General features: G+C 38.0%; 2 protein-coding genes across 4 annotated transcripts in view; both read left to right on the forward strand.

Moving 5' to 3' along the window:
* Positions 1 to 13,690, forward strand: part of LOC140157417 (biotin--protein ligase-like) — a 110,053-nt gene that overhangs the window by 78,559 nt on the left and 17,804 nt on the right. The gene's annotated exons all lie outside the window — the stretch shown is intronic.
* Positions 9,879 to 12,050, forward strand: LOC140156509 (uncharacterized). Its single transcript, XM_072179452.1, has one exon. The coding sequence runs from the start codon at positions 9,879 to 9,881 to the stop codon at positions 12,048 to 12,050; it is 2,172 nt and encodes a 723-aa protein (XP_072035553.1).

The following is a 13,690-nucleotide window of genomic DNA, read 5'->3' on the forward strand; positions in this document are numbered from 1 at the left end:
CCATAAGGAGCTGCCATGCCCATGTTTCGCAGTTAGCCATAAGCATAAGGAGCTGCCACATCCGTGTTTCGCAGTTAGCCATAAGGAGCTGCCATGCCCATGTTTCGCAGTTAGCCATAAGCATAAGGAGCTGCCACACCTATGTTTTGCAGTTAGCCATAAGCGTGAGGAGCTGCCACGCCCGTGTTTTGCAGTTAGCCATAAGCGTGAGGAGCTGCCACGCCCGTGTTTCGCAGTTAGCCATAAGCTTGAGGAGCTGCCAGGCCCGTGTTTCGCTGTTAGCCATAAGCGTGAGGAGCTGTCACGCCCATGTTTCGCAGTTAGCCATTATCGTGAGGAGCTGCCACGCCTGTTTCGCACTAAGCTATAAGTGTGAGAAGTGTCATTTGTATGAAGAATTAGTATACAGGATTTAAATGTTACAGATGATACTTGTTCCTTCAACAATAGACAATACATCAACCAATATATACACTACGCCTGTCGTTTGCAGTAAAGCGTTTTAGCGAGCAGTACACGTCATTTATGTTTTGGCAATAACCGAAGAACAGCTAGTACTTGTGAGACCAACTTTGAGTGAATTTTACTACCATCGAGATTGGTCACTGGTAAATCCTCCCCATTGATATTGCTATTTTTTGATGTGTACACGGTTATACTAATACCCTCTTATTATAAGAAGATCATCAAGGACATACAGAAAAGCTTGTATTTGTGAAACCAACTTTGAGTGAATCTTACTACCACCGGGATTGGTCACTGGGAAATCCTCGCCATTGATAGTGCTACTTTTTACGCGTACGGTACTTTGATTTGAGTTTATTAAGCATATCGTCGTAAGAGTCAAATAACATATTGCAACATAAATACAAGAACATAGTTATTATAAAATACAAATTAAAACATAAAAATTGACACGATAATACGCCAAGGATATCCCTTAAAGTCAGAGACTTATTTCCAAAGGGTCCTTATAAATAACAATGAAAATATATATATATTACAACTCTTTAAAACATGAAACACCTAAATTACAATATTAAAAACTATATAACCATGTGGTCTAAGAGGATAATTTTAGCATCTTTTTTAAACCTTGATTTTATATTGCACAATTTTACATTTTCGGGTAGTTTGTTCCAATCATGGATTGCATTGTAAAAAAGGAAGCAGAATCTGCTGTTTTGATTTTTGGAACTTGGAAGTTAAAATTGCTACCCCTAGTGTTATAACGATGAAGATGAGATATAGACGAGGGAACATATGAAAATAAGGGGGGTTACGTCAAAAAAATTGCAACAAAAGGTTTTTAAACTGATTTTGGTACTATGGGACCTCAGGAATAACAGAAAAAAAGTCCCAAAAAATCGGGCTACCGGAAAGTGGTTTTCCAAGATGGCGTCCAAAATGGCCGCCAAAAAATCTTAAAATTACTATAATTCATTTATTTTTCACCACAGAGTTGGAATTTTGGTGTCTAAACCCATGTTTTGGGGGTCAATGATTTCATTATGATCAACAAAAATATTGCAGAGTGATCAGATAACCTAGAAATCCAAGATGGCGTCCAAAATGGCCGCCGATACCCTTAAAATTGCTATAAATCACTTATTTCTTGTCATAGAGCTATAATTTTGGTGTCTATCCCTATGTTTGTGAGTTCAACAAATCCATTGAGACCATTGAAACTTTCACCAAGTGATAGCATCCATCTTCAATTTTAAAATGGCTGCCATTTCTGATATATTTTGCCAAAATTGCAATTTTTTCTTTAATGTTTTATAAAACTGTTTTATTAAACAATTAAAAACAAACAAACAAATAAAATGGAATCATTATTTTATTAATAAATGATTTATTCAATATATTTCCATCAATAAGGATATTGATATCTTATGGGAGCTCTTGATCAACTTCAAACAAGCAACTCCTAATTGGCCAGGAATGATGCACACTATCCATAGAGGAAACAAGCACCGGGTCAGTCTTGGTTGATTTGATTTGATTTGATTTGATTTGTTCGGTTTGGACAACCCTGGATAACCCAAGAAAGCCTCTATTGAAGCTTATTTCCATTGGGGTCTATTTGAACACCGGGACGGGTTAGGAACAGTCAGGGGTTAACACCCTACTCTTTTCGAAACTGGCTGCGAGATATATGTACAGGTATGGCTCTCTGCACACGGGACCAACGGCTTGACGTCCCCTCCGAAGGACGGAGTACTTTCATGATTTATTTACCCAATTCTAAATGAACCATGGGGAGAGCGGAAGTCTGAATTTAATCTACAGATGTTGCCAATTAATTTCAGACTTTTTTCTCCAAGTCAATATCCCAGCAAATCACCACCGCCGAATCGAACCCATTACCTCATGCACTAAAGGCAAGTACCCTAACCATTGCGCCCACGCTCTCCCGCTTGTTGTTGTGTTTTTGCCTATGATAGACATGTAATCAGGGGATAAGACCTGTATTCTTTCCACATTGGAGCCAGGGCATTGGAGTTTCTTTGGCAATGAAATATAACCTGTCACCAATAGTCATATTTGACCAGCCCCTATGCTGAGATCATCCAATATTGCAGAGTGATCAGATAACCTAGAAATCCAAGATGGCGTCCAAAATGGCCGCAAAAAAAACAACCTTATAATTTACTTATTTTTCACCCATGAGTTGCAATTTTGGTGTCTACACCCATGTTTTTTGTTTCAAGGATTCCTCTTTGACTAACAAAAATATTTCAGATTAATCAGATAAGCAAGCTATAAATCCAAAATGGCTGCCTAAAATCTGGAATTTAGGTGATAGTTTTTAACGCAATAATGATCTATTGAAAGTTGACATTTTAGTATCTACACCCATGTTTGGAGGTCCAACCAAAAAATTACTAGTAAATTTGGCATCCAATATGGTCGCCAAAATTGTTTTATACTGTATATATTACCTGTTGTTTGAGGTTGGTAGTGACGTGTGATTGGTTGGTAAAGTGAGAAAAACCTTAAAATGACTTGAACTGTATTTATATTATCTAACAAGTACTTCCCAGTGGGTAAAGACAACAGCTACAAAGTTGCCAGCACTGATGGAGTCGGAAAAAAATGCAGTGCGATCGTTGGTTGGTTGGTTGATATCCCTACCATCCCTATGCAGGAGTACTGAGACAAGTCTCCTAGTTAAGCTGAAATAGATTGCCCAATTTCAGCAATGATAATATAAAAGTCAATATTGGTGAGACACAATAGGCAGGTCAAATGTTGGCTGTCATAAATTGGCTAGTCAAAATTAGGTAGGCGTAATCCCATTGGCTTACAAAGAGTCTAATTTGGAAAAGAGTTCATACAATATTATGTAGACTCGGACATAATTGGTATAGAGCGTTCATACAATATTATGTAGACTCTGACATAATAGGCATAAAGAGTTCATACAATTTTTTGTATACTCAGTCATACATATAGGCACATGATGATGATGTTTTACTAGAAGCCTTCATTGTCAATATCATATGGCGTCCCTTACTCAGGCAGGACTAAAATGCTGATCATTTTAATTGAGTTAATTGGCTATAGTACATCATTTTCACTCTCCATCTCATCTTCCATAACTATTTGATTGCTGTGTGGGTTGTTACATGAGTCAATTTGGCAGGGACCACATCCAGCATGACATGGTAGTCCGTATATCTTTGGCAGCTGCAGCGAGGTGGGCAGTTTTTGCAATTACAGTGGATCATTTTGAGTAGGTTATCAGGGGCAGCCTTCATGTCAGTCATGATCGGAACCATCTCATTGCTGTCTATTTTCCACCCCCAGTCCAAGACATCCATACCATTGTTAGTCCCCAATGCACCATAATCTGGTAGTAAACTCCGAGGCAGTGACATTTGGTGGCCGATGCAGTAGGAGGCAACGTTCAGGAGTGACAAACTATTTTGCAGATGTTATCTTCTTGACAAATATTTTGTAGCGCAGGGTTGCAAGTGAACTCTCCCCATTGCTGCCAAACATAACAGATATAGCTTTGTTACCAAACTCCTCAATGATTTGCCTTGGCTGGTTTGGGAGAATGGTTGTTGAGTCGTTGGTGTGTATTGTCTTTGATGGATGGACCTCCACCATACCCATCAAAGACCACAGTTGCCAATTCATATAATGGAAAACAGTGAAGTCTGCATATGACTGTGTAATCAACCCATAACTGTCTCCAGTTTTCCATGGTACTTTCGATGCAACAAGGAACCGCCATCAAGGGCGTAATGATCAGTAATTGGATAAGACTCTTTGAGGACTTCGTAATCACCTGACGTCACGTTGCTTGAATGTTCAGTGATAATGGTTGCTATTTGAGGCTCATCTGCTTCTCGGAAAATGTTTCTAGCATCAAACAAGGTGGGAGGAAATGTAATGAGGTCGTAATCCATAACCTCTTGCATTGAAAGCTCTCCTGTTTGCGACACTACTACAAACCGTTGAAATAAGAGGGCGGGTCAATGGTCTGATCTGGAGCAATTGGTACAGCAGACGAATCTCCAAGGGTTTTTTTCTTGTCTTTGCGCTTGAATGATACTTTAAAGACTGGTTGGTCATGCATTTTGGCTACAATTGCCATACCAACTGACTCATACTCATGAACATTAACATCGGCATCGGCCACTACACCATTCGCAACATTTCTTAAGGAAGGGTCTGAAGAGAAGTGTGAGTAAGTATCCAACTTTGAACTTAATTTGGATAAGTCTAATGTATCTCTATTGATCCTTGATTCAGCTGACTCTTTATGCTGTTCACTTGTAGAGTAGGAGAGGCGATTGAATTCCTGCATGGCATTGTTATACTCAGATGTTATGGGTGTTGACATCATCCATGGTGATCGCTGCTCTTCGTTCACAGGCCTACCGCTTCACGTGTTAAGCCTCCAGTACTCTTCAGTGATCTCATTAACGTCTGTTCGATTACTAGATCTGAACTTAGGCCTGCCCAAAACTGATTACTGCGGCGAATGATATGGAAGTCATTGGAGAGTTTCTGGAAAACGTCTGGATGTTTGGTTTCAAGTTCATCTCTTGAATGTAGAGATATGCCGATGTCAAGTAGTTGTAATGTCCAGCTGCAGCAAAAATTGGAAGGCAGTCAGCAACAGCACTTAGGTACATGGACCAACATCCGGTGCGATCTTCCATGATCAACGCTCTGGCCACTCTCAACATCTTCAAGTTCTAGCTTGATCTTGCCCAATATATCAGATGTCTCAATACTCTCCAATGTTGTTCCCCCTACCATCAAAGAAGAGTACACATCTTCAGATTCATCCATCAATGTCTGAAATTGGGGATTATCATGCAGCACATCTGATACAATCATTTGGTTTAGACACTTGTCTACCAGCAGGTGACTTTCAAGTGAACTTAAGCACAACATTTTCACCATACACAGATTCTAGGATGTCTTTAAATCCTGTCCCTTGCATTAGAGTACCTATATTGCTCCAAGTAAATTCATGAATGTATGAAAACAACCCAGCAGCAAGGCGATCCTTTTCAATGGGCTGTTCTCCAGTGCATCATGGATGATCTCAGCATAGGGGCTGGTCAAATATGACTATTGGTGACATGTTATATTTCATTGCCAAACTGCAAAGGAACTACAATGTGGAAAGAATACAGGTCTTATCCCTGAATACATGTCTATCATAGGCAAAAACACAACCGAAGACTGGCCCGGTGCTCGTTTCCTCTATGGATAGTGTGCATCATTCCTGGCCAATTAGGAGTTGCTTGTTTGAAGTTGATCGAGAGCTCCCATAAGATATCAATATCCTTATTGATGGAAATATATTGAATAAATCATTTATTGATAAAATTAATGATTCCATTTTATTTGTTTTGTATCATTTTTATAATTGTTTAATAAAACAGTTTTATAAAACATTAAAAATATAATGTATAGCTTCTGTTATTTTCAAAAAATTGACATTTTGGCAAAATAAATCAGAAATGGCAGCCATTTTGAAATTCATGATGGATGCTATTACTTGGTGAAAGTTTTAATGGCCTAATTGGATTTGTTGAACTCACAAACATAGGGATAGACACCAAAATTATAGCTCTATGACAAGAAATAAGTGATTTATAGCAATTTTAAGGGTATCGGACGGCCATTTTGGGCCATCTTGGATTTCTAGGTTATCTGATCACTCTGCAATATTTTTGTTGATCATAATAGAATCATTGACCCCCAAAACATGGGTTTAGACACCAAAATTCCAACTCTGTGGTGAAAAATAAATGAATTATAGTAATTTTAAGATTTTTTGGCGGCCATTTTGGGCGCCATCTTGAAAAACTCACTTTCCGGTAGCCCGATTTTTCAGGACTTTTTTCTGTTATTCCTGAGGTCCCATAGTACCAAAATCAGTTAAAAAACCTTTTGTTGCAATTTTTTTGGGGTCAAACCGTATATTCCCCCGTCTAATAATTTGACAAAGTTTTCTTTCATATAGCTTGGGCAAACGTCATGAAAAATATTAAAAACATGGTTCAAACGGAGCTGCTCAGCCCTTGTTCTGATATTCGAAATGCCTAAATCCTGAAAGTCAGCTTGGTTAATATGATACATGTGATCTTTTCCCAGGATAAATCTGATAACTTTGTTCTGAGCTCGCTGCAATCTGATTGAATGATATTTAGAAATGGCACAATACCAGGAGGAAATAGAATAATCAAACAGGCACAAAACAAGAGCTGAGCAGACCATTTTCTTCACTTTTTGATTAAAAAATTTGCTTGTCTGTAGAGGAATTTCAAACGAGAATTAACTTGTTTCACAATTTTGGTTGCAATTTCCTCACCATCAAGAAACTGATTAAGTTCTAGACCAAGATAAACAACAGTATGCTTAGACTTAATTATTTGACCATTGTTAAGAATGATAGAAAAATCAGAAACATTATTGACCTTACGCTTCAATCCAAAGAGAATCAGTTCAGTTTTACCTGTGTGCAGAGAGAGATTATTTTCTATAAGCCATTTATTGCAGCTCTCCAAGTTATCACGAAGAACATGACTGATTCTCTCTGGATCTTTAATCGGAATATATCAAAGCACTATCATCAGCATACTGCAACATAATACAATTAATAGAAGTGGACATGTCATTAACATAGCATAGGAATAAAGAGGACCTAAAATACTGCCTTGGGGAACTCCGCATGTTATGACAAGAGGATCAGACTCAACCCCACCAATTTGAACAATTTGTTTACGATCACAAAGATAAGATTCAAACCAGGCTGTGGACTTAACACCCATGGCAGACAGTTTGTTACACAAGATTTTATGGTCAACACAGTCAAAAAGCCTTCTGGATATCTAATAAAATCATCCCAGTATAGAAGCCAGCAGCAGTTTTCTTTCTGATATGATCTTGAAGGTGAATGAGGCAAGTGTCAGTTGAGTATGATCCTCTGAAGCCAGATTGGAGTTCATAAAGAAGTTTATTTTCAACCAGGAATTTGTTCAATTGGAAAAAAACAGCCTTTTCTAAAATTTTGGAGACAACTGGGAGAATGCTAACAGGTCTATAATTACCTGCATCCAGCCTACTCTTCTTTTTTGTAGAGAGGGATGACTTTTGCCAATTTCATTTGAGTTGGAACAATGCCAGACCCGAAGAGAAAGGTTGATAATGAAAGTGATTGGCCCTTTAATAGCCTCTGCCGCATCTTTGATAAAAGCGGGCTGGAAGGTTGTCAAGTCCAGTGCTCTTGCTTGTATTAAGACTGTTTAATTCCTCAAAATAAACTCCTCGCAAACCTCTTGAAGTTCAAAGGAGTCAGCGGAACATTCTTATAAAAATCTTTAAATGTGTCTGTATCAACACTATAATCAAAAAAGTAGATTGTTTGGGAAGTTTACCAACCAGATTTGAAGCAATTTCAGTAAAAAAATGATTGAAATGATCCGCAACATCCCTTTTGTCAAAAAGCTTTTCACCCTCAACATCTAAAACAATACCGTTAGACTCCTTAGTACTATTACCATCTTATTATAAAGAAGATCATCAAGGACATACAGAAAAGCTTGTATTTGTGAAACCAACTTTGAGTGACTTTTCTACCACCATGGATTGGTAACTGAAATTCTCGTCTTAGATAGTGCTACTTTTTATGCGTACACGGTACTAACTAATGAAAGTAATCATCTCATTATAAGGGTGTATTTTACGCGTATATGGTGCTTACTACTGTTACTATATTTCATTCTCTGACACAGATGTACATACCTGGGTGTTGTGTCGATGCATGTGAGTACTTTGTAGAAGCTCCGATCTCAGCGACCGGCTGCTCATAAAATTTGCGTACCGTGATTGGTTTCATTTTTTTACAAGGCGTGCATAGTTTACAGCATCATACGCTTGTTTTACCCACTTTTGTTTTTTCAAAGGTACATGTTGTGTCTGAGATTAAATATAAGAACAGTAGTAAGTATTGTTTAAACCAGAGAACTGTGAGAAACTAAATTGTGAGACCAACTTTGAGTGACTTTTCTACCGTTGATATTGTCGACATAGATAGTGCTACATTTTTTACGCTGTTTACTCGTGAAAGTTACAATCTATACGCGCAATCATCAAAGACATAAAAATAATAATACGGTTTAAACCAGAAAAGTGCGAGAACAACTTTGAAAGTTACTACCACCACGGCTTGAAGTGGTTACTTTAAAATTTTCCAGTGATGATGTGCTACTCTTTGTGATATTATGAGAACGTTGCTGAAGTGCTAGTAACCCCAGCAGCCCAGCTGTCTGTTTTTGTGTTTGTTTTTTTGTTTTTTTTTTTTTTTTTTTTTTTTTTATATTGTTTTCATATTGTGTATAATAATTATTATTTATATTTAATATGGAAATTGTTCTAAATACTGTATAGTCACTGTCTTATTCGTTTAATTGCATTTACCTTATTGAATTTGTACTTGTGATACTGTTTACTGTTGTATTGTATTACTCATGTAAACTTTTTAGTCCAAGTTAATGTTGTAATATTGTTTAGTGCATCAAGACTAGGCATATAGGCTAAATTGCTTAATTATTTACATATTTATATACATGTATGTGACTCAATACATGGTACATATTCAGTGGACCTACTACTGTATAGTTGGCTTTTTCGTGTGGTTTATTTTTTCACATTTTCCCAGTTAATTTCAGAACTGTGAATTTAAAAGCCATCAAAAAATTTTTTTAATCGTGCAGCTATTTGTAACTGTGAATAAACAAAACTGCTAAAAAAAAAATTGATACCGCTAGAATATCTTGCTATACAGGAACGACCCTGACTATGGCTTGTCTTGGTTATTACTGTGGAATGGCAGCATTCATAGTGCTGCTATTTTCTATGGTACTTTATAGTGAAACTATTGCAGATGATTATCAAGAGCTTAATACTGTAACGTGTGAAAGAACAGGGTATAACAATGACACAATAGAGTGTCACAACCATTGCCCCAAAGACTGCACCTGTATTCTAGGTAGCAACGCAGTAACCAGCAACTGTACTATTGGAAACGTAATTGAGACTTCAATCCCATACCCATCTGGTAATATAACCAGTCTGATATGGGCTGGCACAATATATAGCATCAAGCCACAAGCTTTTGTGATGGTTGCTGATGTTGATTCATTGGGTCTGTCCAATCTTAGTCTCCATCATCTTCAGCTGGGAATGTTTGATGGGATAAAGAACGTGCGGGCCGTGTTTTTAAGGGATAATGATCTCACGAAGATACCGTCTGGTGTATTTAGCACCATGACCAGCTTGTTGACCTTATTAGATCTCTCAAGTAATCAAATTGTTGCTATACCCCTGGTGTATTTAGCACCATGACCAGGTTGTGGTCCTTAGATCTCTCAAGTAATCAACTTGACGAGATACCAACTGGTGTATTTAGCACCATGACCAGCTTGCGGTACTTATATCTCTCAAGTAATCAACTTGATGAAATACCACTAGGTGTATTTAGCACCATGACCAGCTTGCTGACCTTAAATCTCTCAAGTAATCAACTTGACGAGATACCAACTGGTGTATTTAGCACCATGACCAGCTTGCGGTACTTATATCTCTCAAGTAATCAACTTGATGAGATACCAACTGGTGTATTTAGCACCATGACCAGCTTGTGGCACTTAGATCTCTCAAGTAATCAACTTGACGAGATACCAACTGGTGTATTTAGCACCATGACCAGCTTGCGGTACTTATATCTCTCAAGTAATCAACTTGATGAGATACCAACTGGTGTATTTAGCACCATGACCAGCTTGCTGACCTTAAATCTCTCAAGTAATCAACTTGATGAGATACCAACTGGTGTATTTAGCACCATGACCAGCTTGCTGACCTTAAATCTCTCAAGTAATCAACTTGACGAGATACCAACTGGTGTATTTAGCACCATGACCAGCTTGTGGCACTTAGATCTCTCAAGTAATCAACTTGACGAGATACCAACTGGTGTATTTAGCACCATGACCAGCTTGCTGACCTTAAATCTCTCAAACAATCATCTTAATGAGCTGATGCCTAGTGTATTCAGCATATTATTCAGTTATGTAACTGGGCATTCTCCCTATACCATGTATATTCTGTCATTGTCACACAACAACCTTTCCATGTTATATTCAGGCACATTTTACAAACAAACTGCACTCGAATATCTTGAAATTCAGCACAATCAACTGAAGTTCCTTGCACAAGATGTTTTCCACAACCTGACCTGGTTGATCAATCTGGACCTGTCCGTAAATAAGTTGACTCAAATACCTACTGAGCTGTTGCTTTATTGTATCAACTTGGAAAGACTTGACTTGCGTGACAATCCACTGTTGCGGATTGAGCCCAATACATTTGTAAGTTTAAATGAAACAGCAAATGTAATTGTGAGTGACCCTTCTACCTGTTGTTTTACATCAGCTAATTGCATGTGTGACAAAGCACCATCTCCATTCCTCACATGCAAGCGTTTGTTGCCATATTATGGTCTCCGAATAGCTATATGGTTTGCATGTGCTCTAGCAATATTTGGAAATATCTTGGTCTTTTACTTCAGATACAAGCAAAAACAGCAAGGTAACAAGGTGCAATTCTTACTAATCACAAACCTCTCAATATCTGATTTTAGTATGGGTATATACCTGGTCATTTTAATTTCAGTAGACATGTATTACACACATTATTTTCCATCATTTTCTGAATCATGGCGAGCAAGTATATTGTGTAGAATTACTGGTGCCTTCTCTGTATTATCCAGTGAGGCATCAACATTCTTCATAACACTGATCACTATCGACAGGTTTCTAGGGGTAAAGTACACATTCAGTGGTCGTCGATTAAGTACTAAAGTTGCCCGTGTCTTGGTTGCCCTGCTGTGGTTTGTAGCATTAGGCATAAGCATAGCAATTTCTGCATTACCTCAGGGCAATCTTGACTTCTACGCAGTCTCAGAAATTTGTGTAGGGTTACCTATTACAAGATTGCATAATCACATTTTAAATGAAACAGAAGTTCCATTAGCCCTAAATCGGCCTTATCCTTGGAGATCGAAAGTGTATACAAGCACACAAGTGAATGCTGTGCCTACTGGGAGTAGGGCGGCAATGTACTTTTCAATTGCTATCACAGGCCTAAATATGGCATGTTTTTTGGTTGTAGGCTATTGTTATCTGGCAATTTTCTTTTCTGCCCGACAAACATCTAGGAATGCTGGCCGTTCTACTAATCTAAAGGAAGAAATCAGAAGGGCAATGAAAATTTTTGCCCTAGTCTTCACAGATTTTTGTTGCCGGATGCCAATAGGTGTATATTCAATCCTGGTCCAGGCTGGGGCAGTAGAAGATGACCCAGTTGCCTATGCCTGGATAGCAACATTGGCCTTGCCAATCAATTCAGCCATTAATCCATTCCTGTATACTTTGCCAACAGTCATTTCAAGCAGGCGTGAAAGAAACTACCAACAAGAGAATATTCCACTCAAGATAATCAGAAGAACATAGGGTCATAGGTCATAGACCAGCTTGGGAATTCCCAAAAGCTTAACAGCTTTGAAAAACAAACCGAGACTACTGTATTTGACCTAATTGGTGCCCCTCCCCTAATAAACGCCCCTGCAAATTTGTTTCAATTACAAGTGTGTACTGTAAGTGCCCCCTTTAGGATGTGTGTAAAAATGGATCAGATGTCTTAATAGATTTACCATTTTCACCTTCAGATTGTAGGATTATGACTGATTTTGACTTCCGATACACTGTATTTTGAATGTTACTGTATATTCCCCATTTTGAATTTTCATTGGCTGTGCCATTTGAAATCCATACGCCCCTATGGAAGACATGGCCTTAATACCCTACACAGGGGTGTAGATTTCAAAATACTCTATTTCTTAAATGTGTTGCTACAATTTGCAACATGTTGAAGAAATACTGCATTTTTGATTGGCTAATATAATAGCTCAAAACATAGTGGATTTTTTTTTGTAACAGGGTGTGGATATTTTGCAATGCATTGCCCCAATGCTTAAACATGTGTGTGTGGTGGGTGGGTAGGGGAGGGTGTGTTTTTGAGAGCCGTTAGCTTGAAGCAAGTACATATTTACCAGGAGTGGTCTTTTTCTGACCTTATTGATTTTCTGATTACTCCTCCATAATCTGCTTATTACAAACAGACTAATTAACATTTGTGAAATGTCAAATTTGATATATTATGCGATAATTTACCCCGCTTTTAATCAAATTATAATGAAAGGCACACTATATGTTTGAGGTTATCACATGATGAGTTTGATTGACACTTGTTGATTCCAATTTCAAAACGAATTGTAAATTAATTGCATCTGTGCTGAGGATCGTTTACCTTAAATGTCAACCCTGAGTTTATGATATTGAGGGATTAGTGCAAGAGTGCAATAGCTGCCAGGTGTCTTATTTAAAGATGTGTGCTAATTTAGAATGTGGAAATTGTTGAATGTCTATAGGGAAGCTATTGCAGACACAGCCTTTGATCAAAGTTGGAGACTTACAGTTTGATCAGCTCGCAATCGGCGGGCCTTGTAACATCGCGGATTAATTTCAATATATTTTATTTCGATAATTGTCTTGTAACATCTCACCAGAAGTGTTACAAATTGTTAATTGGAGTCCTGTACTTTGTATACTTTCTTTTTCGAAATATAGACCAGACAGGTCAGCCATATCACCAGTAACGTGGGTCTACTTTTTCGGCGTGAGTGAGAAAAGCCTAATAATTCTCGCCGATAAGAGCTGATCAAAGTATAGTTGATTACAATTTCCAAAAACTTGATCTGCACTAGTGATACTTTAATTTTCACATAATTTTAATTGAATTAGTTTCATGCTACACCGAGTTTTATACTTGATGCAGACTGGTATGATCATGATTGAAATTGAAACTTTCACATAGAAAATGTATTTGTTTCTGAACTTTTTGGTCAAACAAACTTTTTGGCCACACTTGGCCCCACAACAACCTATGTTGTGTGAGACTTATGTTATTGTTGCAGATGGTTGGTTGACTGTCTGTCCGGTTCGCTGGCTGGCCGGGTGGGGGAAGCATAATCATTAATCCACTCTGCTGCCAACACGCAATAACTGATTAACTTAAAACTTGGTAGGCTGGA

Source organism: Amphiura filiformis, chromosome 7 (assembly GCF_039555335.1).
Source record: "Amphiura filiformis chromosome 7, Afil_fr2py, whole genome shotgun sequence".
In the NCBI taxonomy this organism is placed as follows: domain Eukaryota; kingdom Metazoa; phylum Echinodermata; class Ophiuroidea; order Amphilepidida; family Amphiuridae; genus Amphiura; species Amphiura filiformis.